The following is a 25776-nucleotide window of genomic DNA, read 5'->3' as shown; positions in this document are numbered from 1 at the left end:
AACCATAATGGAGAAATTTAAAAAAAAAACTAGTAAATAGACAAAATCTCTAATAAAATTGATTAAAAAAACAGAATGATGATGTTATAACCTCTGATAATAGAGGTTAATATGTTGTGAATAATTGGCTGCTAGCACATTTTAAAATTTAGTTTGCTAGGAACATGTTAAAACTGATTCAAGATGAAAGTCAGAATACAACAGTAACCTTGAGGATTCCGAATCACTAATCAGAAGTCTTCTGCCCTCCACCTCCACCAAGAGTGTCGTCAGGCCTGATGGTTTCACAGATACCGGTTATAAAACTAGTAATCCACAGCGTCTGTCAACTGTTTAGGAGGTGGGAAGAGAGGCTAAGACCCAGCTCATTTTCACAGAGGAACACAGACAAAAGATCCTAACAATATGTCTGAAAGTTGCCTTTCTTGGCAGCATAGTAAATGCAGTGCTTACTTGAGAAACAACACAAGTATTGAGTAAATTTTTTTTAAATCAACTTTCACCTGGTGGCGGTGGCACATGCCTTTAATCCCAGCACTTGGGAGGCAGAGCCAGGCAGATCTCTGTGAGTATGAGGCCAGCCTAGTCTACAGAGTGAGATCCAAGACAGGCACCAAAACTACACAGAGAAACCCTGTCTCAAAAAAACAAAAAACAAAAAAAAAAATCAACTTTCTGAATGGAACCAGAAACTAGTGACATTAAGGGATGTGTAAGCAAGGGTGTGTAAAGATAGAAATCAACTGAGTTGAGGCACAGCCTTAAAGCTGCCTTTTCACCTGGGAGGATTGCTAAAATACTGAACTCTGAGGATGGTTAGTCAGCATTCAGGGCTGAGTCCTTGAACTGAAATCTGGAACTTACCCAAAGTTGAGTGATCACACACACACACACACACACACACACACACACATCTACACACCTTCAAAGATTTACATCCCCAAAGGGCCACATCTAGAATGAGTTAGAATTAATCCTCTATCATCTATGAGGAAACTGCCTATCTTGGCCTTTGATACTTAGCCAAAGGGTATCAAGTATTGGAAGACAGTGAATCTTTCTTGAGAATATGCAATTATAAGCCAGCTTTAATGAGATTTGCAGCCCACATTCATATTACCTAGTGGGCTGAAAAAGCTTCAAGCCAGCAGCTTAAGATAGTCCAGGTCTTAGGGCTGGAGAGATGGCTCAGAGGTTAAGAGCACTGGTTGCTCTTCCAGAGGTCCTGAGTTCAATTCCCAGCAACCACATGGTGGTTCACAACCATCTGTAATGAGATCTGGTGCCCTCTTCTGGCCTGCAGTGGTACATGCTGTAACATAATAAATAAATAAATAAATCTTTAAAAAAAAAAAAAAAAAAAAAAAAAGACAGTCCAGGTCTTGTATTGCCACAAACCTCTGAAAGAAGCAAAGACAATTATTTTCTTGAGGCTGCCACCCTCAAATCAGACCTTAACTACTTTACACACACACACACACACACACACACACACACACACACACACACACACACAAATCCAAGGAAAATAGCTGCGGGGGCCGGGGGTCCTCTGGAGAGATGGCTCAATGATTTAGAGTATGCATTGTTCTTCAGGATGACCCAGGTTCAGTTCTCAGCACCCACATGGTGACTTACAACCATAGGTAATTCCAGTTTCAGAGAACCTGACACTGTCTTCTGACCCCTGTGAGCACCAGGCACACACGTGATGCACATCCATGCATTCAGGCAAAACTCTCTTAATACTTAAAATAAAATAATCTTAAAAAATAAAAATAATGAAGGTTTTTTTTTAAGTGACTTTAAGATGTCATATGCTAGAGTGAGATTAAACAACAAGCCCAGATGAAAACTCCTGATACCAAAACAACCACAAATAGAATACATAGCTTGGGAAATGGCTCCCTGGAGTCAAGCATGAGGATCTGAGTTCAGAACCCACCACCCATGTAAAAGCTGAGTATACTGGTACATCTCTATATCCCCAGTGCTGGAGGGCAGAGACAGACAGATCCCAGGGGCTCAGGCCTGCCATTCTTACTGAAACAACAAAATCCAGGTTCAGTGAAAGACTGTCTCACAGGGCTGGAAAGATGGCTCAGAGGTTAAGAGCTCATGCTGCTCTTCCAGAGGTAGAATAATCTGGAACTCCTGGTCTTCCTGTCACCAGCTCCCAAGTGCAGGGGTTGCATGTGAGTACTACCTTACCTGGTTCAAAGACAAGTCTGTAGCCAGAAGGTTTCTCTGGTCCCGCTTAGCCCTGAGGTCCCACAGGCGCTTATAAAATAATCATTCAGAGGTTTAATATTATTTAGAAACTGTATGGCCTATGGCAGGCTTCTTGCTAGCTAGCTCTTATTGTTTAACTCAACCCATAACTGTTAATCTATGTATCACCACGTGTTTCATGGCTTTACCAGCATCCCATTACATGTTGCTCCTAGGATGGCAGTCTGGCATCTCCATTATGCCTTTCTCTTTCCTGTCTCTCTCCTTAGATTTCCCGCCTGCCTCTAAGCTGCCTTGCCTGCCATAGGTCAAAGCAGCTTCTTTATCAACCAATGGGAACAACATATATTCACAGCGTGCAGAAAGACATCCCCCAGCACAAATCTCTAAAAAGCAGCCAGAGAAAAGATAGATTAGCTTCAAAAGAATAGTAATCAGGCAGAGTGACAGTGACTTAACCAAGGTTCAGTGCCCAGAGAATATCTTTTCCAAGAACAAAGACATAATAAAGACTCGGAAAAAGAGAAGCCAAGTGTTCGCCACTGTTCTAAGCTCACTAACAGCAATGAGAGGTCCTCAGCAGGATCCAGACGCAACCTTGCAGCTGCCCTCTCTCTTAGGCTGATGTCTTCCATCTGGGCCAGGGATCTCCTTACCACTTTATGAGAGGCTTGTGCAAGAGGCCTTTCCCCAACTTTTCTCTTTAGAATTTCATCAGGGAAGCTGATGACCATCTAGTCCCTTTCCCAGAAGTAGAACTCCATGGGGCATGTCTCCACAGTGTTTCAATCTTCTCTCTTCACCTGGACTACCTTTGAAATAGAGAATAGGTCCTACTTTATGTACTTTTTGATAGCTTTGTAAAATGCTACCAATAGATGGTCAGTAAATTATTAAATGAATTTGAATATGCCTTGACTATCAGTCTGCAAAGCAGATTAAATAGATGCATAATCAAATGCATTACCTTCTAGCTAATGTGTACGCCATTTGGCATACTTCTACAAATTATATTTTTTCACCTACAACCTAGGGAGACAGGTTAAGAGAATGAGATCACTATGAACTCTGGCAATTTAGCCTTTATACAACACTAATTTATCAAATTTAGGATTGCTTAGGCTGAGTCAGTCTTGGTATTTATAAGTGAGAGAGGAGGTGGCATTTATAAACTGAGATGGAATGCTGATTAAATATAGAGAAAGTATTTCCACTAGATTCCTTATTCAATGACTTACATCACTAAGCAGGCTGAGAGGGCTTTCCCACTTGCTGGTTGGTTGTTAGTGTCTCATGGTATTTCTGCTTCCTGTATGCAACTGCTCAGTACTGGTGCATCCCACATAGCTGGTCAGTAAAGTCTCAGGTGGTCCCTTGACCGCTTTTTCCATGTCACTGCATGTGCAGTCGGTTCCAAATATTTTCTAATTCACCTCATCATTTGACCCCTCAATCATTCAGAAGTGTTGTTTCTTAATATTCAAGTATGAAGGTTTCCTAATTATCTCTGTTGCTCTTGACATCTGACTTCAGCATTTCACAGAGGACTTCCTTAGTGTGATTCAGGTCCTTAGAAACTTGTTACATTTACCTGACATGTTCGTTTTATTTGTATTAAAGATAGCTTTATTCAGTAATCTGTGCAAGTCCCAAGAGGCCAAGTGTGGCTTCCATATTGTCCAACTTAACAGCATCTTTACTAATTTCTTTGTTGGCTTGAAGGTAAGTTCAAAACCATATTGACTCTACCTCTCCTCATGTACCTCATGTACATTCAGTCTTTGCTTTTAATGTTTAGGGAATTTATTCATTCATGTTAGAACTGTCACATCTTTCTGTTATTTGTTCAATTTGTCTGTTTGAAACATCCCTTTCTTTCCTCATTATTTATTTCTTTATTTTATTGTCTCTGTATGTAACTGAATATATGTGAACATATGTGTATATATACGTGTGTGTGTGTGTGTGTGTGTGTGTGTGTGTGTGTGTGTGTGAGTGAGTGAGTGAGTAACTATTCTGCAGTACCAAGCCTTCCCTACCAAGATGGACTGAATCTTCAAAAGCAATGAACTCAAATAAATCCTAGTTGAATTATATGGAAGCCAAACTTGGCCTCCTGGGACTTGCACAGATTACTGAATAAAGCTATCTTTAATACAAACAAAACATACATGCCAGGTAAATGTAACAAGTTTCTAAGGATCAGAATCACACTGAGGAAGTCCTCTGTGAAATGCTAAAGTCAAACATCAAGAGCAACAGAGATAATGTGTGTGTGTGTATGTGCGCGCGCGCACGTGTACTGCATGCCTGCAGAATACCCAACAGAAAGATGTAAGGAGGAAAGACTTATGTGATAGGCTCATTGTTTTTGAAGATTTATTCCATCTTGGAGAAGAAGGCTTGGTACTGCAGACTAGTTCACATTATGGAGAGTCAGAAGTAGAGAAGAAAGGTGAATGCTGATACTCAGCTGTCTTTCTCTTTTTCCCCCTTTTATTCCATCCAGACTCCCAGCCAATATGGTGGCTGCCCACATTCCATAATGGTTAATCCTTCACAGAACTGTCCCTCCAGGCACACCCAGAAGTGTACTATGTCAGTGTCCTAGGTGATTCTAAATGTAGTTGAGCTGACAATAAAGAGGAAATCATCACACCAGTTAATAGCAGAGAAACTAAGGTGCAGGTATGCCAGTTCTATGCAGGGTTGCACCAGCACCAGGACATGCAGACAGATCTAAAAGCACTTTGTATTTATTGTGCTTGGTGCCACTTGAATTGGTTTATTCACAAGCAGTAAGATCTTCTATGCCAAAAGACTCACACAAAATCTTTGCTTAATAGTGACATCTCCTCCTTCCCCATCTCACCAAATTTGTTTAAAGTTTATCATGAGCCTTTTCAAGAGTAAGCTATGTATAAATGCTCCATTTGAAAACTACTACAAATTTTACCAACTATGGCTACTTTTGAAAGCAGAATTATGATTAAACATTATAATAATATTGATCTGCGTAAATATACAAAAATATTTAAAATGTAACTATTGGTATTTCAGAATTAGGCAGTTACCAGGTTGTTTGTTTGTTTGTTTGAGATAGGGTCTCACTATCTAGCTTTGGTTGGCCTGGAGCTCACTATGTAGACCAGTCTGTCCTCAAACTCATAGAGATCTCATGCTGGGATTAAAGATGTGTGCCACCAAACCTGTCATCAGTTCATTTTCTCTCTCTCTCTCTCTCTCTCTCTCTCTCTCTCTCTCTCTCTCTCTCTCTCTCTCTCTCTCTCCCCCTCTCCCTCTCCCCCCCCCTCTCCCTCTCCCCCCTCTCCCTCTCCCTCTCCCTCTCCCTCCCCCTCCCCCTCTCCCTCTCCCTCTCCCTCTCCCTCTCTCTCTTATTTTTTGAGACAGGGTTTCTCTGTGTAGCCTTGGCTGTCCTAGAACTAGCTCTGTAGACCAGGATGGCCTTGATCCCACAGAGATCCACTTGCCTCTTACTCCCAAATGCCAGGCTTAAAGGCTTACACCACCACCACCTGGCCATCAGTTGTCTCTTGATGCATAACAAATTGCTCTGAAATACAGTGCTTAAGGAAAACACAGCTTATTATTCCTCATGATTCAGTGAGTTGGCTTGGCAATTCTGCTGAGCTCAACAAGCAGAGATCAGTAAACCAGGCAGGGCTGGCAGTCTGAGGTATCTTGCTTACATGACATGGCTAGCTGATTAGATATCTTTATTCATGTAGTGTTTGGCTTGTTTACATGCTAAAGAGGTAGTGTCTCTCATGGACACCTCTCCAGATGTCACTTAGTGTCACTTCTGCTGCATTGTATTGGTAAAGCAAGTCACAAAGTCAGCCCTGATTCAGAGACTCCTACCCCTTAGTGGTACAGGCTACAAATATCATGGTCATAGTTTTCACTCTCCCATGGATGACAAGATTAAAATAAAGACAAGTATGCTAGACAGCATAATGGCCCTAACTGGTAGCACCAACTCTGATACCTGCTAGGGATCTTGTAATTGAATTCCTTTCTGACACTACTAGCCCAAGTTGTCATCTGGTCCAAGAAGTTCAGGGGCAAAGTTGCTAGTAAGACTGATTTTTATTTGAAATGCTAGCTTCGAGTGAGGTCTCTGGGACAATCTTCTGTATGACTTGGATACAGTTTTTTGGAGTTCCTTTGGCCCTTGTTTACATTTAATAATTTGTTAGAATGATTCACTGAACTTAGAAATGCTATTGCATGATAACACTTTTATTATGAAGGATACAAACAGCCAGATGAAAAGATAAATAGTCTGGCAAAGGCTGGAAGTAAGGTCCAAGCACAGTGGCTTTCTGTCCTCAAGGAGTAAGGCTGTACCATTCACCCAGTGCATCAATACATCCTCAAAGCCCAAGTGTTGTGAGTTTTTAATGGGGGTTTTGCTGATTAAATCATTGGCTGCATAATTTATTCTCCATGCCTTTTATTATACCAGATTTAGTTTATTTTTGTTATTCCATAGATGCCCCCCAGGATTTTCATGGCCTAATTTAGGAACCCGTGTGACTGTGTTACACAGAAAAGGTCTTATTAGCAGTCCTAAAAGTTAGGGATTATCCAAGGTTATCCAGGTGAGTTCAGTATATAATTACTGAGCTCTCTGCTAGGGAAAAGGGAGGCAAAAGAGTCAGAAGCAGAGAATTGACAGAAGAAGACTCAGCTAGCTAGCCATTGCTGTGTAAGAGATGGAGAGGAGGCCTCTAAGAGCTGGATGTGTTAGTCAGGCCTCATTATGCCTCATTGTGCCAACAGAGTACCTGGCAGAACAAGTTGAAAAGAGGCAAGCTTTGTTTTGTCTCTTGGTTTTCAGTCCATTCTGCCAGGAAGAGCATGGTAGAGCAGAGCACTGTGGCAGCCAGGAAGCAGAGTGCTGTGGGTAGTCTGTTTTCCCTTCATTCCAGTCAAGTCGCCAGCCTCTCAGGCTGTGCTGCTCCCATCCTCCTTCGTTAATCATCCCTCTGAGCAGCCTCACAGAGAGTGAAGAAATGCACTTCATAGTCTCCTAGATACATCTCAATCTAATCAAGTTAACAATCAAGATTTACCATCACACCAGAAAAGATGAATAAGCTACCTCCAAGGTCCCTGAAAGTAATAACTCCATAGCACCCTGACATTAGCCCACTGAAACCCATTTCAGACTTCTGACCTCCACAGCTGTGAGATAATAAAATTGCATTAGTTTAAGCCACTAAATTTGTTATAATCTGCTGCAACAACAACAGGAAGCTAATACAGCAGAATTTGCAAAAAGGAAGAAAACAACTTTATTTTTTATGGTGTAGGGAGCATGATAAATATATGATTATAACATCTTTCTTGGATGTTGAGAACTTATTTAAGTGCAAATCAATTCACATTCTTCAAAACTTTCCTACTTCTTAAATCATTCGCCTATCCTTTGCCATCTCAAGCCCTCCACAGTGCTCAAAACTACCTAATATAACTTTGTGGAACTCTATCTTAATTAAGGTGCATCTGTGTGTCTGATGGATAATGGATTCAGAGAAGAGATGGGATATATTTGACCTCTTCGATTCCTCTAGTGATAATTTATTCATTATCCTCAGTGTACCAGGATCTATGCCAAACATGGCTTTATATTTAACAAGAGTCGTAATCTAATGCCTGGTACAAAATGTGATTGGCATAGAGGGAAAGTTTCTAGTGGGGTTCTTTCATAGACTCACTGATGCCTATAGATGGTTTTATAACATTTCTGTTGCTCATACAGTTTAATCTCCTTTAGAAGCACAAACTCGTGCAACAACAGCAGTGATGATAATAATACAAGAGCGATGGCTGACACTAGGGAGCACTTGTGCTCTGGGACCACCTGGCCTTAATCCTTCAAGGTCTCCGCCACAGTTGATCTTTACCACCGCTGCTACTTCCTCTTTGAGTTCCTTGTAAATATATAATATATCAGCTGTTTGTAAATGTGCAAAACTCTCAGTGTTTACACACCTTAATTATTTTCTCCTTAGCTTTAACCCCTTTCTCCTATTTCTGATGAGTCTTCAACAGTAAAATATGAACCAGTGATTACATGAGAACTACTTTGAATTGGGGCAGAAAGGAAGAATGCTTCATTCACAGATTATATACCCAGGTGATCCGAGGCACTGAGCTTAATTTGACACAGTTGACACTAACGACATGCTGGCATCCCTCCTCTAGGTCTACAGTGAATTCTCTCGTTGCTTATTTATTTCTTTAGGAACCATACTATGTACGTTGCATCAAACCCAACGACAAGAAGTCCCCACAGATATTTGATGATGAGCGCTGCCGCCATCAGGTGGAATACCTTGGATTACTGGAGAATGTAAGAGTGCGCCGGGCAGGGTTTGCGTTCCGCCAGACCTATGAGAAATTTCTCCACAGGTAAGGGTAGAGTATGCAGCAGAACCTAATTGCACTCAGAAATATGATGATACAGCAGCCATGTTAGGCCATCTGCAAGCATCTATTAAGTGAAAAGAAAAGTCAAGGAAACTGTACATATGAGAAACTTCTCCAGAATCTGCAGAGTCCCTGAGTTTATAGCTTACAGACCCTGAAAGAGAGTTCAGTCATTTTAATGGAAATTCAAGAAAGAACATGGATTTGGAGTCCTATGTGGGATTCTGCTACAATACTTACTTCCCACTTGTTCCCAAGCCAGGTGTTTCACCTCTTTGATCTTATTTCTGCATCTATAAAATGAATATAAAAACTTCACTAAACACCAGGCAGTGGTGGTGCACGCCTTTAATCCCAGCACTCGGGAGGCAGAGGCAGGCGGATCTATGTGAGTTCGAGGCCAGCCTGGTCTACAGAGTGAGTTCCAAAACAGGCTCCAAAGCTACACAGAAAAACCCTGTCTCAAAAAAAAAAAAATTCATTAAATGGTTGTTGTGAGAATTAAGTAAAAGTCCAAGACCCCAGCATATAATAGATATTCAGTACTACTATCAGTACTGATACAGTAATTGTCATCATTATAAGAGCGTGGAGGCTCTGAAATTAACCTAACCAGTTTGAATCTTGGATTTACCACTTTCTAGTTGTAGGATTCAGTTTCCTTGTGTGTGGAATGAGGATAAAGTAGTAACTACCTTGAAGGGTGCTTGATGACTGGCATGAAGGATACAAGGCACTTAGAACAGCACCTAGCCATAGCAGTCATCAGTGTGAAATAAAGCTACTATTGATTTAGGGCTGGTAATGACAGTGACATTTGGCAACTGGGAGTTAGGAAAATGTCATCAATTTCAACAGTTTAATTATTTTAAATGTTTATTAAGCATTTCCAACATTCTGGACTATAGATTACACAAAAAAATGAGTAAATACATAAAGCTTAAACCAAAGGCTGAAAAGGTGGCACAATGGTTAAGAGCACTTGCTGTTCTCCCACAAAACCTGAGTTCTGTTTCTAGCACCTATGTGGGTGTGGTGATTTGAATAAGAACAGCCCCCATAGGCTCATATATTGAATGCTTAGGGAGTAGTACTGTTTATAAGGATTGGGAGATGCGGCTTTATTGGGATAGGTGTGGCCTTGTTGAAGGAAGTATGTCATTGGGAGTGGTCACTGAGGTTTCAAAAGACTATACTAGGCCCAGTGTCTTTCTCTCTTCCTGCTGCCTGTGGATCTGGTTGTAGAACTCTCAGTTACTTCCCAAGCACCATGTCTACCTGTGTGCAAGCCCCAATTAAATGATTTCTTTTATTGATAAGAGCTGCTGTGGTTATGGTGTCTCTTCACAGCAATAGAGTGCTGACTAAGACAGTGGATGCCTCAGCTGCAGATGCCTGGCTGCTGCTGCTGGTAGTGAGGGCTGGCAGTTTCTGAAGCAGCTTTTCATTTCAGACTGGCAGGTTCAAAGTGTCTGCTCAGTCCTGGATGCTGCTTTCTGCATCCCAGGTCCCGTCTGTGCTTGTGGGAGGAGTAGTGGGGGACTACTAAACCCTAAGTTCAACCTTTTTTACAGCTTTAAACCTAACTTACTAAAGAGAGAGACAGACAGACAGAGATAGATACTTGCTGCAGCTAACTTTAACTACTCTGCTTTATATTTACAATTTTACTCCTGAAGAATAGAACATCACCACCTCCTTTAATTCATTACCGGGCATGCCCCCTGCTCTGTGGTATTCCTTCTCTTTATCCTCCATACCTAAGTCCCACATTCAGGGCACCATCTGTGGGAGTCCAGCTCCCACCTTTTGAAGGTTCTTAGGTAGAGGAGAGAGGAATTAAGAAATATTAGGTAGAAAGAGAGACCTAGACGATGAGAAGACAGAAACACAGGATAGCTTCAGGAGGGCCTGGGTCAATACCCAATAGCCTCGTTCTTTATTGAAAAGAGCTTCTTATAATATGCCAAGGGGAGAGACAAAAGACCTCCCCCTTGCAAGATGAAAGCACACCATACAGCCAAGTGTAGACCCTTCCAAACACTTGGTAAACACGCCCATGGCCAAATCATCTCCTTACAAAGTCTTGCTGGATAAAGCAAGCTCAGATTCTCTGACCCTGAGTAAGTTCTCACTAGATAGCCTCCGTGGGCTCCCACAAATATGATAGCATACAACCTCCTGTAACTCCACCTCTGGGGATGCACCATCCTCTTCAGACCTCCTTGGGCACCTGAGCACATATAGCTTACACACAGACACACATAAACACAAATAAAAAATAAATCTAAAAACTTAAATCAGAAAATTCTAATTCAGGTCAGAGGAGTCTCTAAAGAGGTAAATTCCAGGAGGACCCACAGGTGAAAGAAGAGAGCAGGTCAGACAGAGGGAACAGCAGCAGAAAGGTTCTACTCTGTAATGAGTATGGCACTTTAAGAATCACATATTCAGTATAGTTTAAAGATGCTAAGTGCCAGGCATGGTGTGAGATAGCAGAGGAATGGACAGGGCTTGACTCATGTTGAACTTGGTAATTAGACCAAAGCATTGAGGTTTTGAAATTAGTGAGTTTTAAGCATGGAGTAGTATGTCTTATAGATGTCTTTAGGGAATCACCCTGGTGACCATGTGCCCATTCTGCTACTGCAGGAGTCTAGAAAAGATAGCTTGCAAATAGTGTCTTCAGCAGTGTGTTACTGTAGATAGAGGAGTAGTGGGCACATTCAGGGTATGTTCGGGGTAGACGACAAGAGTGGCTTGTGCATGAATGGCCTGTGGTGAGTCAGGAATCGAACAGAATGAAGAATGACAAGTAGACTTTTGGTTTGAGCATCTGGGAGAATGTTAAACTGAATAACAGACACTTGAAGTGGCTGGAGAGACGGCTCAGTTAGTGTAGTGCTTACCACACAAGCATGAAGAGCTGGCCGGGCGGTGGTGGCGGCGCACGCCTGTAATCCCAGCACTCGGGAGGCAGAGCCAGGTGGATCTCTGTGAGTTCGAGGCCAGCCTGGGCTACCAAGTGAGTTCCAGGAAAGGCACAAAGCTACACAGGGAAACCCTGTCTCGGGAAAAAAAAAAAAAAAAAAAGCAGCATGAAGAGCTGAGTACAGATTCCCAGCACCCACATAAAAAGCCAGGCATAGGTACATGCCTATAGCCCTAGTGTTAGGGAGATAGAAATAGGAGTATTCTAGGGGTTTGCTGACCAGCCAGTAACATGGTTTCAATTCCCAGCTCCCAACTGCCTGTAACTCCCCATCCAGGGGATCTGACACCTTCATACAGACATATATGCAGACAAAACACCAATGCACATAAAATAAAAATAAATAAATCATTTTTTTTGTTGTTTTTTTGAGCTGAGGACCAAACCCAGGGCCTTGCACTTGCTAGGCAAGTGCCCTACCACCAAGCTAAATCGCCAACCCCAATAAATCATTTTTAAAAGTTTAAAAAAAGAAGGGCTGGCAAGAAGGTTCAGTGGTTAAGAGCACTGACTGCTCTTCTGGAGGTCTTGAGTTCAATTCCCAACACCTACATGGTGGCTCAGAACCATCTGTAATAAAATCTGGTGCCTTCTTCTGGCCTACTGGAATGCAGGCAGGCAGAACACTGCATACATAATAAATAAATAAATTTTAAGAAAAGAAAAGAAAAGAAAAACACAAGATGGAGAGAGATTTCAGAAGACACTTGATGGCGAGTCCTTACACACCTATACACCACGTTCATGTGTACCTGTACACACACACACACACACACACACACACATGTATGCACGCATACACACTCCCACCCCATTCCCCATGAACCTATAAACTTCCAATATGGTAGTCTTAGTGGCTCAATATTAAATATCCCATTCCTACCCCAAACATCCTCAAATAGTGCAAAACATGTATATGTATGTGCTAGCTGATGTTTATTGTCAACTTGATACAACCTGGCAAGAAGGACCTCAATTGAGGAATTGTCAAATCAGATGGGCCAGTTGCCATGTCTATGGAGATTATTCCTTCATGGCTCTTGCTTCCAGGTTCCTGCCTTGAGTCCTTGCCCTAACTTCTCTCAATGATGGACTATGACCTGGAAGTATAAACTGAAATAAATCCTTTTCTCTGCTAAATTGCTTTTGTCCACAGTGTTTATCACAGTATCAGAAAGCAAACTAAACAATTTTAAAATAGCAAATGCACAGCCAAGATAGAAATTCAGAAGAGAGAGAGAGAGAGAGAGAGAGAGAGAGATTCTCAGTGAACCTTAAAGATGTATCTTACTTCTAAATATGTTATGAAGATGCAGAGGTAACCCAGTGTCACAGTTAAAAGCAAAGACAATCTAGTGAGGCTTGAGCTGCCTTTTAAAAAACCACCCCAGGCTGGGTGTGCAGATATATATTTGTTTTCCCAACATTGGGAGTTTGAGTCATCAGGATGGTCCATGCCTAGCCTATATAGTGAGTTAGAGATGAGCCTGAGCTCCATGAGGAAACCTAGAGAAAGTGAATGAGAAGAATGAATTCCAAAGTGTGTCAGTGTAGCCACATGGCTAGGAGGTTGGCATAATGACCAATACAAGTAGCCACATCTCCAGCTGCTGTAAGGGCAGCAAGGCCCATCCAAGGTCAGTACAAGAAGAACAGAACAAACAAACTGAAGAAATGGCCAAATGTTGAAGAGATTTTAGAATATTTAAACTTTTCAAGAGAACTATTACAATAGTCAATGGTTTTTAAAAAATACTTGTTCTGTGTACCAGGTACATTTTTTAAACATTTCCTATGTTTGTTTTAAGTTACTGAAACTGGCAGCCATGGGAAACAGTATCTTACCTCATTCTGTGCAGCTGAGGAGACAAAGGTGCTGCAAACATTATCTGTAACAAATGGTGCTAGGGAAAGTGGATATCCACTTGCAGAACTGCCTCCCATCCTATACCAAATCAATGCAAAGTGTATCAAAGGCCTTCACATCAAAGAGCCAAATCTTTGAAATTCAGCAACATACTACAAGATCTAAGGCTAAGGAAATGGCTCACTGGCAAAGTGAAGGCTGAGTTTGATCCCCAGCACCAGTGTAGAGCTGACTGTGGCAGTACACATCTGTAATTCCAATGCTGTCAGACAGAATTGGACAGGAAGGGTCCTGGGAGTTTGCTGGAGAGCCATTCTGGATAAAAATCAGGTTTACAAACTTCATTTTATTTTTTTTTTTTTAAGTTTTAGATTTATTTTTATTATTCTTAATCGTGTGTGTGTGTGTGTGTGTGTGTGTGTGTGTGTGTATTTCTGTGTATGAATCTATGCACCTCAGTGCAGATGCATGAGGAGGCCAGAGGCATCAGATCCCCTAAAACTGGAGCTACAGATAGTTGTGAGCAACCATATGGGTGCTAGGTGTTGAACTCTGCTTCTCTGGAAGAACAGTATATACTTTAACTGCTGGGCCATCTCTCCAACCCTCGATAATTTTTTACTTTATGTATATGGATGTTTTGTCTACTGGTATATCTGTGCACCACTTGCATGCCTGCTACATATGAAGGGCAGATGAGGACACTGAACGCCTAAAACTGAAGTTACAGGTGGTTGTGAGCCTCCATGTGGGTGCTGGGAATTGAACTTGGACCCTCTAGAAGAGCAGCCAATTCTCTTAACCACTAAGTCATCTCTCCAGTCCTCAAGAGACCTTGATTTTAAAAATAAAAATATCTAAAAAGCAATAGTGGAAGATACCCAGCTCCAACCTCTGACTTCTACATATACACGCACGGGTGTGTGCACACACATTAAAAAAGGAAAAATACGTACAACATTATCATAGGCAATGACTTCTGTAACACAAATTTCTAAAATGGTCTTATTAATTAAAAAAAAAAAAAACAAAAAAACAAAAACAAAAAACCTCAATGCCAGCTATTGGGATGAATTCTGAAAGGTCAGAGAAGCAGAACAAGCTACAGCTAACCTCACCTCACCAACTTCTCAGCCAATCCTATTTCCACAAATCCTCAGATTGGAAGCCTCTGTGTCCTCATCCAAATGGATCTCAGCTGAATTGCTGCTAAAAAGCCTAAAAGCTTAAAAACCTCTAGTTCCTGGTCCTCATGCCTTATATATTTTTCTGCTTCCTGCCATCACTTCCTGGGATTAAGTTCTGGGCTTAAAGGTGTGTGTCACTATGCCTGGCTGCTTCCAGTGTGGCTTTGAACTCAGAGGTCCAGATGGATCTCTGCCTCCGGAATGCTAGGATTAAAGGTGTGTGTTGCCACTGCCTAACCTCTATGTTTAATATAGTGGCTGTTCTGTTCTCTGACCCCCAGATAAATTTATTGGGGTGCCCTGAAAATGTATGCCTGCTCCAGGTTCATCTCCACTTGCTCCTTGATCAGAAGCACCTCTCAGCTGCTGAGTTGCCCGCTGTCTGCTTTACAGTTTAACCGACCACAGACATGGACAGATGAGGGCCCCAGTAGCTTGGCAGTCCCTCGCCCTCTGACCTCAGTCATCCCTAGCCGCAGCTTCCAAACCAGCGTCTATTCTAGGGACATCGACACAGCCGCCAAGTTCATTGGGGCTGGGGCCGCCACAGTTGGGGTGGCTGGCTCTGGGGCTGGCATTGGGACTGTTTTGGGGAGCCTCATCATTGGTTATGCCAGGAACCTTTCCCTGAAGCAACAGCTCTTCTCCTACGCGATTCTGGGCTTTGCCCTCTCAGAGGCCGTGGGGCTCTTCTGCCTGATGGTGGCCTTTCTCCTCCTCTTCGCCACGTGAAGCAGCCGTTTCCACTTCCACCTCCCATAATTCTGTCATGTCCTGCCTGCCCTGTGTGCCCCTTTTCCTGTACCTCCCCAGGAAGTCTGGGGAAAGTGCTTGGTTCAGGGTTTGACAGAGAGAAGACAAATACATACTGTATTAATAAGAAAAAAAATTTATTGGGGTGCATAATATATCAACCACAGATTTTCTAAACATGAGTCTAATAGCTTTAGGAAATAAAAGCAAAAATTGATGAATGGTAAAGCATAAAATTAAAAAGGTTATATGAGGCAAAAGAAACAACAGAGAAGACATAATCTATAGAATGAAAGAAAGTATTTGATAACTATTCATCAGACAGATCGATTTCCAGAATATATTTTAAAACAATGCCATCAAAAAATTATAAAATAAAATCACTCCATCCCATCCCAGTCTGATAGCTGTCCTCAAGAAAACAAACCACGGACAGTGAGAATGCAGGAAGAGAGGGAGCGCTACACATTGTGGAGGGTATAAATTAGGGCCGACATTAGGCAGTCAAAATGGAGTTTTCTCAAGAAACAAAATACAGGTACCGTATGATTCAGCTACACAGTTTGAACGTACATACTCTGAGGAATCAGCAATATTAACAGAAAAAAAAGGTTAGGGTGTCAGCCTACGTGTCTGTCAATAGGTGAAGACATACAGAACATGTATAGATGGGCAGTGGTTTAGTAGTCAGCAACAAAGAACAACACCACATCATTTTCGGGAAATTGGATGGAACTGTAGATGATTGTGTTGAGCTAAATAACCCAGACTCATAAAGAACAGTGTTTCCTGTTTCCTCTCATCTGTGGGATCCTGGGATGAGAAGAGACATGAAAGTAGAAGGAAAACTGGAAGGGGAAGGAGATGAACAGGCTTAAGGAAGGCAATGGGAAGGTGAACTGATCAAAATTTGCTGCATGCAATATGAAGTTTCTCAGTGAAACCCTTTATTTTATACTCCTAATATATATTAATTAAAATGTTTGAAAATAAAATATGATTACTAGAAGGAGCATCAGTAAATAACTCTGTAACCTGAGTGAGAAGAAAATCTCAAATTACTATAAAATTCAGATTCAGTAGCAGAGAAAAATGACTTAATTTAGCTCCATGTTAGTGCTGCCTAGTGTATGGGGAAATCCCTGTGGCGGGCAGGATTTTTAGATGCTCTACCTCCTGCCCTGTGTGACTCCCTTACATGTCTGCTGAAGCTCATGACTGCTTCCAACAAAGCAGACTATGGTAGAAGTGGTGGGATGTCACTTTGAGGTTGTGACCTGTGACTTGTGTCTTACACTTGTGAAATGAGCTGTGGTGTAAGAAGTTGCTTTGTGACAGACTCACATGGCAAAGAGTTTGTTTGGATGCAGAAATGCAATTCATTCTCATGAGTTGACCAAACACTGCTTAATTTTCTCCTGGTTTTAAGAGTTTATCCAGCTGGGCGGTGGTGGCACATGCCTTTAATCCCAGCACTCATGAGGCAGGTGGATCTCTGTGAGTTTGAGGCCAACCTGGTCTACAGAGTGAATGCCAGGATAGGCTCAAAAAAAATTTATCCAAAGAGCTATTTGATTTCCTTGAAGAGTCATATTATTTATAACCATTGTCAGATTGTCAGTTTTGTTCTTCCTCACTGGGCTAATTAGACCTCCAGAGCAGCACTGAGACCCCATACTGGAAGCATCCTTGTCTTGTGTCTGTAAAGAGAGTCCTTCCAAGGTCACCTACTTGCAGATGATAATTGCTATTAAATTTTTGGTAGGTAGCCTTCCAAAGATTAAGGCAGTCCCTTTCATTCCCGGTTTAGTAAGAATTATTATTATGAAGGAGTGTTTTAGTGAAGAGATTCTCTTCTTCTTCTCATCAGGCTGGAGAAACTCGCTTCTCTTAACAGTCAGCTGAAGTTTTGATGAGAAGTTTTTCTGTTAAGATGACGATCTAGGTTTTTCCTCCTTTGATTTGTGTCACCCAGGTACAAGATGATCTCTGAATTCACTTGGCCTAACCATGACCTTCCTTCAGACAAAGAGGCTGTTAAGAAACTCATAGAACGGTGTGGCTTTCAGGATGACGTAGCTTATGGGAAGACCAAAATTTTCATTCGAACACCCCGTACGTTGTTCACCTTGGAAGAACTCCGTGCCCAGATGCTCGTGAGGATTGTCCTCTTCCTACAAAAGGTAACTTCAGGTTTTATATGTAAGAAGGTCTCTGCATATTCAAAACTTTGCTAGATGTTTTTCTTAATTCAAAAATTGTGTGTGGATGGTATAGTCTGTGGGTCTTCGCACACTTTCAAATTTTATCCCTTCACGCATGCAGAACGTATTTGGCCATACAACTTTAAAACTCAAAAGATACTGTCTCCTGGGGTTTAAAGCTAGGCATCTAATTGGTCTACTTTCGTAATTCAACATTTTTTTTCTCTCATCTTAAATGCTTAAAGGACTTTTTAAAAAAATTGTTGTATTTCACACCCTGGCAGTGGGCAGAGACCATTGGTGGTGGTGGTATTCTTGGTCTGGGCAGAGTGAATGGCAGTGCTTTGTTCATCCTTGCTTGATGCCTGGCTTGGTGGCCAAAGCTGTTTCATGCCTAGGGCACATGAAAAATCCTACATTTCAAAAATTGTCCCATTATATGTGCAGCCATCCCATAAAAAATCCTGACACTACCACTAACTCAGATGGGGATGCTGACTCCACACCTCATGCTACCTCAGATGGGGATGCTGACTCCACACCTCACAGGCTTGTAGCACTCGTCATGGATCTGTTCAAGGCTGCCTTCTCATTGCATGCATGTGTTCATTCTTTTTATCCCCATGCCTGTTCATAACTTCCATTTAAAACATGTTGTATGTGTGAGCAAGGCGTAGTGGCTCATACTTGTAATCCTAGCACTCGGGAAACTGAGGCAAGAAGAACACAAGTTTGAGACCAGCCTAGACTACATAGTGAGTTCTAGATCAGCCTGAGCCACAGAAAAAGTCCTTGTCTCAAAAATAAAAAATAAGAGTGTGTGTGTGTGTGTTCGTGTGTGTGTGTTCGTGTGTGTTCTAAATCACGTTCTTCTTATGCTCAGGGTCATAGCATATCTCTATATAAAATTGGTACAAGTACTGTCAGGTTCCTATTCACAGCAACTACCAGCTTTTACAACCACTACCTGTTGGTTATCTGTGTGAGGGTGACTGTGTGCCCATATCCCCACAAGTATGATATTGCTCCCTAAATTTTATCAGACTAGTCAGTATAATGACATTTCATTGTTGTTTTATGTTCGGTTTACTTGATTACTGTTGAACTTGAGCATTTCAATGATTGATTGATTGATTGTTTGGGGGTGTTTCCTGTAAATTTCTTATTTATATCTTTTGTAATATTTTTATTCTTTGAGAATTTCATACAGTGTTTTTTCAGTAAACAGACAGACACACACATCATCATCTTCTCTCCTTAACACCCTTCTGCCCCCTCACAACCCTTGCCTTTGAACTTCGAGATTATTTTTCCCCTCTGGAGTCCAGTTTGTGCTGCCTAGAGAGTCTTAGCCTACACTGGTGTGTGGTTAGCCTGTTAGGTCACTGAAGGAAACTGACTCTCCTTCTCCTGGTAGGTATCAAATGCCAATAGCTCCTCCTCAGTTATGGTGGGATTATGTAACTACTTCCTTCCTCATTGCTGAAATTTTGTTTGGATTGAGCTTGCGGAAGTCTTCTCCATGTTGACACATATTCTAAGGTCATATGTACATCTACCCTGTTGGATCTGGAAAGCACTATTTCCTTGATATCATCAACAACCTTTGGCTCTCACAGTCTTTCGGCCACCTCTTCTTCAAAAATCCCTGAGCCTTGGGTTGGAGAGATGGCTCAGTGGCTGGGAGCACTGGCTGCTCTTCCAGAGGATCCGTGTTCAATTTGCAACACCCACATGGCAGCTCACAACTGTCTATGACTCCAATTCCAAGGAATCTGACACCCTCACACAGCCATACATGCAGGCAAAACACCAATCAATATACATACAATACAAATAAATAAATTTTTAAAAGTCCCCAAGCCTTGGTGGGAGTGGTGTGATATGAATATCTGATTTAGAGCTATGTATTCCACAGTCTTTTGTTTTCTGTATGTTAACCAGTTAAGAGTCCCTGTTAATTTCCATCTACTGCAAGTAGTTTTTCTGATGAGGGAGGGTTGAGAGATACTCTGTCTATGGGTATAACAAAAAGTCATTTTAGGAATCAATTTAATAGTGTGTCTAGTTAGCAAAATAATATTGGGCTTTCCCCTAAGGCCTATGGCCTATCTATCCACAGGTCCTTGGTCCCTTTAATAGTCCCAGATATGGGTTCCATCTCATAGAGAAGGCCTTTGATCCAATCAGAAAGTTGTTGATTACTCCCATGACATTCATAACTATTTCACCAGTGGGCCTATCTTGTCAGGCTGGGAATTATAGCTTGCAGGGTTCAAAGCTTGTGAGATTGATGCGTATTCTTCTGGCATCATACAAGTACCTTCCAGCACTGTGAACACTAGCCTGTAGAGATGAAGCTTCCAAGTTAATACCAGCTTGATGTCTCCTTGTTCTGTGACTCAAGTATGTATAGTGTCTTCAGCAATAGGGTCTTATGGTTAAGTTCTGGAGGTTAGCTAGGAGTACTAGCAATAGCTTGTAAAACTTGAGGGGGTCTTTGTGATCCCAATGGTGAATTCAAAAATAATTAACATATTCCTGGTACTGAGGATTTTATTTGCTAGCATGAGGTGTCTGTTTGGAGCATTATCCCCCTATTGTGGGGTAATTCCAATAAACCTCTTTATATATGTATATATATATATATATGTATAATTATACATTTTATGAAGTGTCTATTGTATGTCTTTTGCCCATTTTCTTCAAGTTGGTGTCTTCTTGATAACAAATATGAATTCCTTGAATATAATTAACATAACCTTATATCCACTTTAGACATTATAAATATATTATACTTTATAGACATTCAAATAAAATGTATCTATAATGTGCTTTGTTGAAAATCAATTTTGACACAATCAGATTCTCCAGTTTTGCTTTATACTGTGGGCTTTTGAATTTCATTTGAGAAGAATTCCCTTGTTTCTAGGTCACAAAAAATATTATCTTATATTTTTCCCTCAAGAATTAGATATATTTCTCTCTTATATTTAGGCCTTTAATTCTTTTGGAATCTATTAAGTGGCCTCATATAGGAATCAGTTTGGTTTTCTTTCATATGGCTAGCCAGTCTTCTTGTTGTGAGGTAAGCCCACCAGAGACCACCACATGGACACTCTAAAAGCTGAAAAGAAAGTCTTTATTGCTGGCTGGTGGCTATATGGAGAACTTGCCCAAATCATGCAGCCCTGAGCCTTACCGCCCTTTGTCTTTCATGAACCACATCCTGGTTGTCACACTTCAATTAGTGAGAAACACAATATGGAAGCTAACAGGCAAGGTTAGTACATTTAGGAACTTTTCCCAAAACAATGGATTGGCCTTATTGGAATAGGTCTTTGTTCCTTGGTTGGCAGGTGTTGGTTTTAAGGTCAGAGTGGAGCCTCTAATATGGCATCAGTTGTGCTAAGGTCTGGGGGCCTCTTACAGTCTCACACCACCTCCTTTCCTGTCCTCTGATTCTTAGAGCTGCTTTTATCTCATGTTGTGAATAGTGTTTTCCCTGGCGCTCTGTTCTGTTCCAGGTTTTCTATTTGTCTGTTGTTGCATTAATGTCACACAGATTTTACTGATATATGTCTTAGTACCCAGCTTCTTAAGTTGTAGATACAACCCATACATGATTAAGTAACTTAATGTAGGGGGCACAAAAACTTTGATAACAGTAAAAGGTTTCTGAACATGCCATGAGCAAAAATTAATTCCGAATTAAATATATAATGAATGTGAGGTGTTTGGGGCAGGGCTCACCCATATTGCATTGTGAACTTGGCTGCAGCCTTGATTCTGAACACATGACACACCCACTTTCCCCTGTACAAGCCATCACCAGCTGATGCTGCCTGAAACATCTTAGCTCAGATTTGAAATCGCCCTATGCTATGAATTGCAATATTAAAGTACATGAATGTTTGCTGCTGTATGGAAACACAGTTGAATTACAAATAACAATATTTTTCATACTTTCATTCTTCAGCATGTATCAAATTAGTGTATCCTTAAATGTATTATGTTAGAATGTTTGATCTTACAAAAATGCTGTTTGAATGGTTGACTTGAGTTTCCTTTAAAAAAAAAAACAAAATAGGTGGTGGCACAGGCCTTTAATCCCAGCACTCAGGAGGCAGAGGCAGGGGGGAACTCTTAAGCTCCAGAACAGCCATAGCTACATAGAGAAACCTTGTCTCAAAAAAAAAAAAAAAAAAAAAAACAGAAACAACAATAACAAAAATTGATAAATGAACTTTGGCTCCTGTGTCCATTTCATTAGTAAACAAATTTCCTTTCATCTATATATATTCCAAAGAGTTGTTTGAAAATAAATTTCTTTATGGCTTATTATTATTAAATGTTTGATTTGTAAACCTATTTTACATATATACCTAAGAGTTACCTAAAATTTTCTTGGGTTCACAGCAAGAAAAGTTGAAGAAACCCTGTCTTGGTGTGCAGTAGGATAAACTCACATTCTGTACTTTTCTTTACTAAAATGGATTAGATCACATATAAATCTTTATTCCTCAATATGAATTTTAATGTGTGTAATGGGGTCAGTAAACTCAACAGTAATTTTTATTAGGATTGCATTGAATTTACAGAATCATTTAAAATGATTAACAATTGTGCAGTATTAAATCATCTTATTATGAGTACAAAATGTTTAAGTCATCTTCGTTGGCTTTAAGACCAAAAGAGATTTTGGGATTAATGATTAATTCATAGATACTTTACTATTTTTGTTGCTGATATGGATTTATTATACTTTCTGCATAGTAATGTTGGTGCAGAGAATAATATTAGCTATGCTGGTTTTTCTGCATCCAGAGTGAAACATACATTTTTTTTTTTTTTTGGAGCTGAGGATCTAACCCAGGGCCTTGCGCTTGCTAGGCAAGCACTCTACCATGGAGCTAAATCCCCAACCCAAAACATTTCTTAATTCACATTTGTTGACTAGTTTTCCTGAGTAAATTATTACATCATATGCAGACATAAAAGTTTTCTCTTCCCTTACAATTGCCAAAGTATTCTAAGTGTTGGTCTCCATTCATTTTTTCTGGAATGCAAAATAACTTTTAAACTAAACTACAAATTTCTGTTTAATCCTCAAACAATTTCATTGTACCAATTGCATTTTGAATATTGCCATTGTCCACTTCTGTTTTCCTTTTATGAATGATTGTGAATTTGGATCTTTATTTTCTGAAACACTGAATTATTCTCATACACTTGTCAGAGACCTTCAGGTCATTTCCCTTGATCCTCAGTGCTCATCTCTGATGGGCTTTTGAGATGCTTGGACTGATTAGTTGGTGGGTTGGTGTCTTTGAAGCAGGATCTGACTATGGAACTCAGGCTTGAATTCATGTTCATCCTGCTTCAGTCTTCCTAGTGCTGGAGAAAGTGTATACCCATGCCCAATTATTTCTTATGATTTTGCTGTTAATTTTTTGTTGTCTTCTTTTAGATCTAATACTGTTTTTGCTCGGTCTTTGGAAACAGGCTAACTGGCATTGAAGTCAGTCTGTTCAGGTTCACTTTGTTAGGAAGTCATCTGGAAGGGGCATTTGTGTGAACATAACGAATTTCCTGAGGCTTTGTGTTTTCTTTTGTTTGTTTTTGTGTCTGTGTTTTGCTTAAGACAGGGGTTCAGTATGTAGGCCAAGCTAACTTGATACACAGTTTCACAGAATATTAGGATTATAGGACTTGGCAGCTAGCTTTTTCTTGTTCTTTATGATGATTTGTTTTTATTTTGTATCTATTGTAAAATCAATTTTGGTAAGTTTTTCCCTAGAAAGTCATGCAGGTTCTGCAGTTATTCCCTCTCATGCTCACTATGTTTTTCTTTGTCAGCTTTAGTGGTGCATTTTATTACGTCCCCATAATAAAATGTGTCTCCATTTTACTTATTCTGTCATTTTCTTACTTTTAATTTACTAATTGTATATTCTTTCTTGTCAAATCCTTTTTAATATAAAGAGCGGAAGTGAGATTATTTTCCCCCAATTTCTTTCACGTGTTAGTGATGGACTGTGGAATTTGTTCTGGAATTTGCTTTTCCTGTATATATGACTAGCTGCTCTCACATTTAAATGTGTGTGTGTGTGTGTGTTGGATTCCTTTTATCCCCAGTAGTTTATTTGTTTTGTTTTATTTTTTTAAAGATAATTATTTCAGCATGGGAGCTGTAATATCAGCACTTGGAAGACAGAGGCAGGATGATCACAAGTTTGAGGCAAGCCTGGACTACATAATAAGTTTCAGGCAAACCTGAACTATATAAGGAGACCTGTGTCAGAAAAAGATCAAGAGCTAGGGATATAGCTTAGTGCTTACCTAGTCTGCACAAGGCTGTAGATTCAACCTCCAACATATACACAAAAAAATTTGGGGCCAGTGAAATAGCTCATGATAGTGAGCTTGACCACCTGATCTCAAACCAGGGGTCCACATGATAGAAGAGATACAACTCCCATGGGTTATCCCCTGACCTCCACTCACGTGCCGTGGAATGTGCATTCACACACATATGCATGCAAATACAACAAAATAAATAAATAAAATGTAATCATTTTTATTTTTAAAATCAATTCCAGGCAATCCATGTTTAAGGTATATGTTATTTTACTTTCTACTTTTGTGATTTTTTTTTACTTCTATTGCTCAAGATAACATTAAGGATTTAATGGAATTTATCATATCATATTAAATTAATAATTGTTGCCAGGCAGTAGTGGTGCACGCCTTTAATCCCAGCACTCAGGAGGCAGAGGCAGTTCGAGGCTCACCTGGGCTACAGAGTGAGTTCCAGGAAAGGTGCAAACCTTGTCTCAAAAAAAAAAAAAGAAAGAAAGAAAAGAAAAGAAAATTAATAATTGTTGTCATCCTCTGATACTTGGTCTGCTCTCCATCTCCAGGTGGCTTTACAGATGGTCAGGAACAGCCTAAGCTTGCTGAGAGCAGAGCATACTACTGTACATCAAAGCACAGTCTACATACCGTAGACCAGAATTCCTGGCAGACTGTCACATGTCCTGCTGTCAGCTTAGAATTTTGTTCAAGTATATTTTAAAAACTTGACGTAATGTATTAATTGTAAGTGTTTTTACAGAATAGCTTTTCATTTTTTAAAATCACATGTTTCAAAGGTGGCCCTTGTATCACAGGGACTGCCCTTGTTGGTTTGTCCTGGTTAACAATTTAACTTTATCTGTATGTTCTTGCATTTATTCATTACATTTTTGTTGTGTTTTGCATTCTTCTTGTTAGGTTATAATAAAGCCCCTATCACAAGAACAATCTTGTGAAGAATTAAGGTGGCTCATTAACATATAAGCTCATAGTGAAAATTGTGAATTCAGAAACTGAGAATGACATCACTGTTAATTGTAAGTGGCCTCCAAAGTTTGTATACAGAACTGAGTAAACTAACCACAAGACAGACTGAACAGAATCCTTTTCTAACCAGGATTTTTTGGGTCTGCAGTCCACTTGCCCCTCCTCACAGGTATTGTTTACTGGGAAGCTTTGTCAAGTGAAGAAGGAATCCATGTGGACTTCACAGGCTTCTAAACGAAGCCCTCTCCCTCCTGTGTGAAACCAACCACATGCTTCGTTATTCTCAGACTAAAAGAAAAAAATCATTATTTCTCAAAAAAAATTGCTTTTACCCTGAAAGAAACAAACCAAAAAGCTTCCTAAAATGGATACTCTTCTGGTTACTTTCTATACTACCTACATCTTTTGAGAGTCTTTTAACCAAGTTCATTTGGTAACTAAGGGAACTAAAGCCAAGGAGTAGTTAAGTAACTAGATGGAGTCACTCAGATGACGAATGCTGGCACTGGAACTTGAACCTGGTAACCTGCCTCTCATGCACACACTGCACTTGCCCAATAGTGGCATCTTTCAGGATTCCCCACTGGGAGGAAAAATAGGTGTGACTCACACACTTGGAGGACCGTTTGTAAAACCAGCCACAGAGGTGATGCCAATAAAGCTGGCAGAGTTCCTTTGTTAAACATTAGTAGACATCCAGCAATGTCTGAATCATTCACTGTAAAACATGTGGATTGA

At 40.5% G+C, this 25776-nt stretch overlaps 2 protein-coding genes across 3 annotated transcripts in view; both read left to right on the top strand.

The window, feature by feature from the left end:
* Myo1d (myosin ID) overlaps positions 1–25776 on the top strand; it is a 298063-nt gene that overhangs the window by 121248 nt on the left and 151039 nt on the right. For both annotated transcript variants that reach the window (XM_036194795.1, XM_036194793.1), the window contains 2 exons: positions 8507–8673; positions 17466–17673. In XM_036194795.1, the coding sequence (XP_036050688.1) occupies positions 8507–8673; positions 17466–17673 (375 nt within the window). The remainder of the gene's footprint in view (positions 1–8506; positions 8674–17465; positions 17674–25776) is intronic.
* LOC118590196 (ATP synthase F(0) complex subunit C2, mitochondrial-like) lies at positions 15044–15469 on the top strand. Its single transcript, XM_036198079.1, has one exon. It carries the CDS (start codon positions 15044–15046, stop codon positions 15467–15469), a length of 426 nt encoding a protein of 141 aa, XP_036053972.1.

The sequence above is a fragment of the Onychomys torridus genome, chromosome 8 (genome assembly GCF_903995425.1).
Source record: "Onychomys torridus chromosome 8, mOncTor1.1, whole genome shotgun sequence".
NCBI lineage: Eukaryota > Metazoa > Chordata > Mammalia > Rodentia > Cricetidae > Onychomys > Onychomys torridus.
The sequence above is the reverse complement of the archived record's forward strand: the minus strand, read 5'-3'. Positions and strand labels throughout refer to the sequence as shown.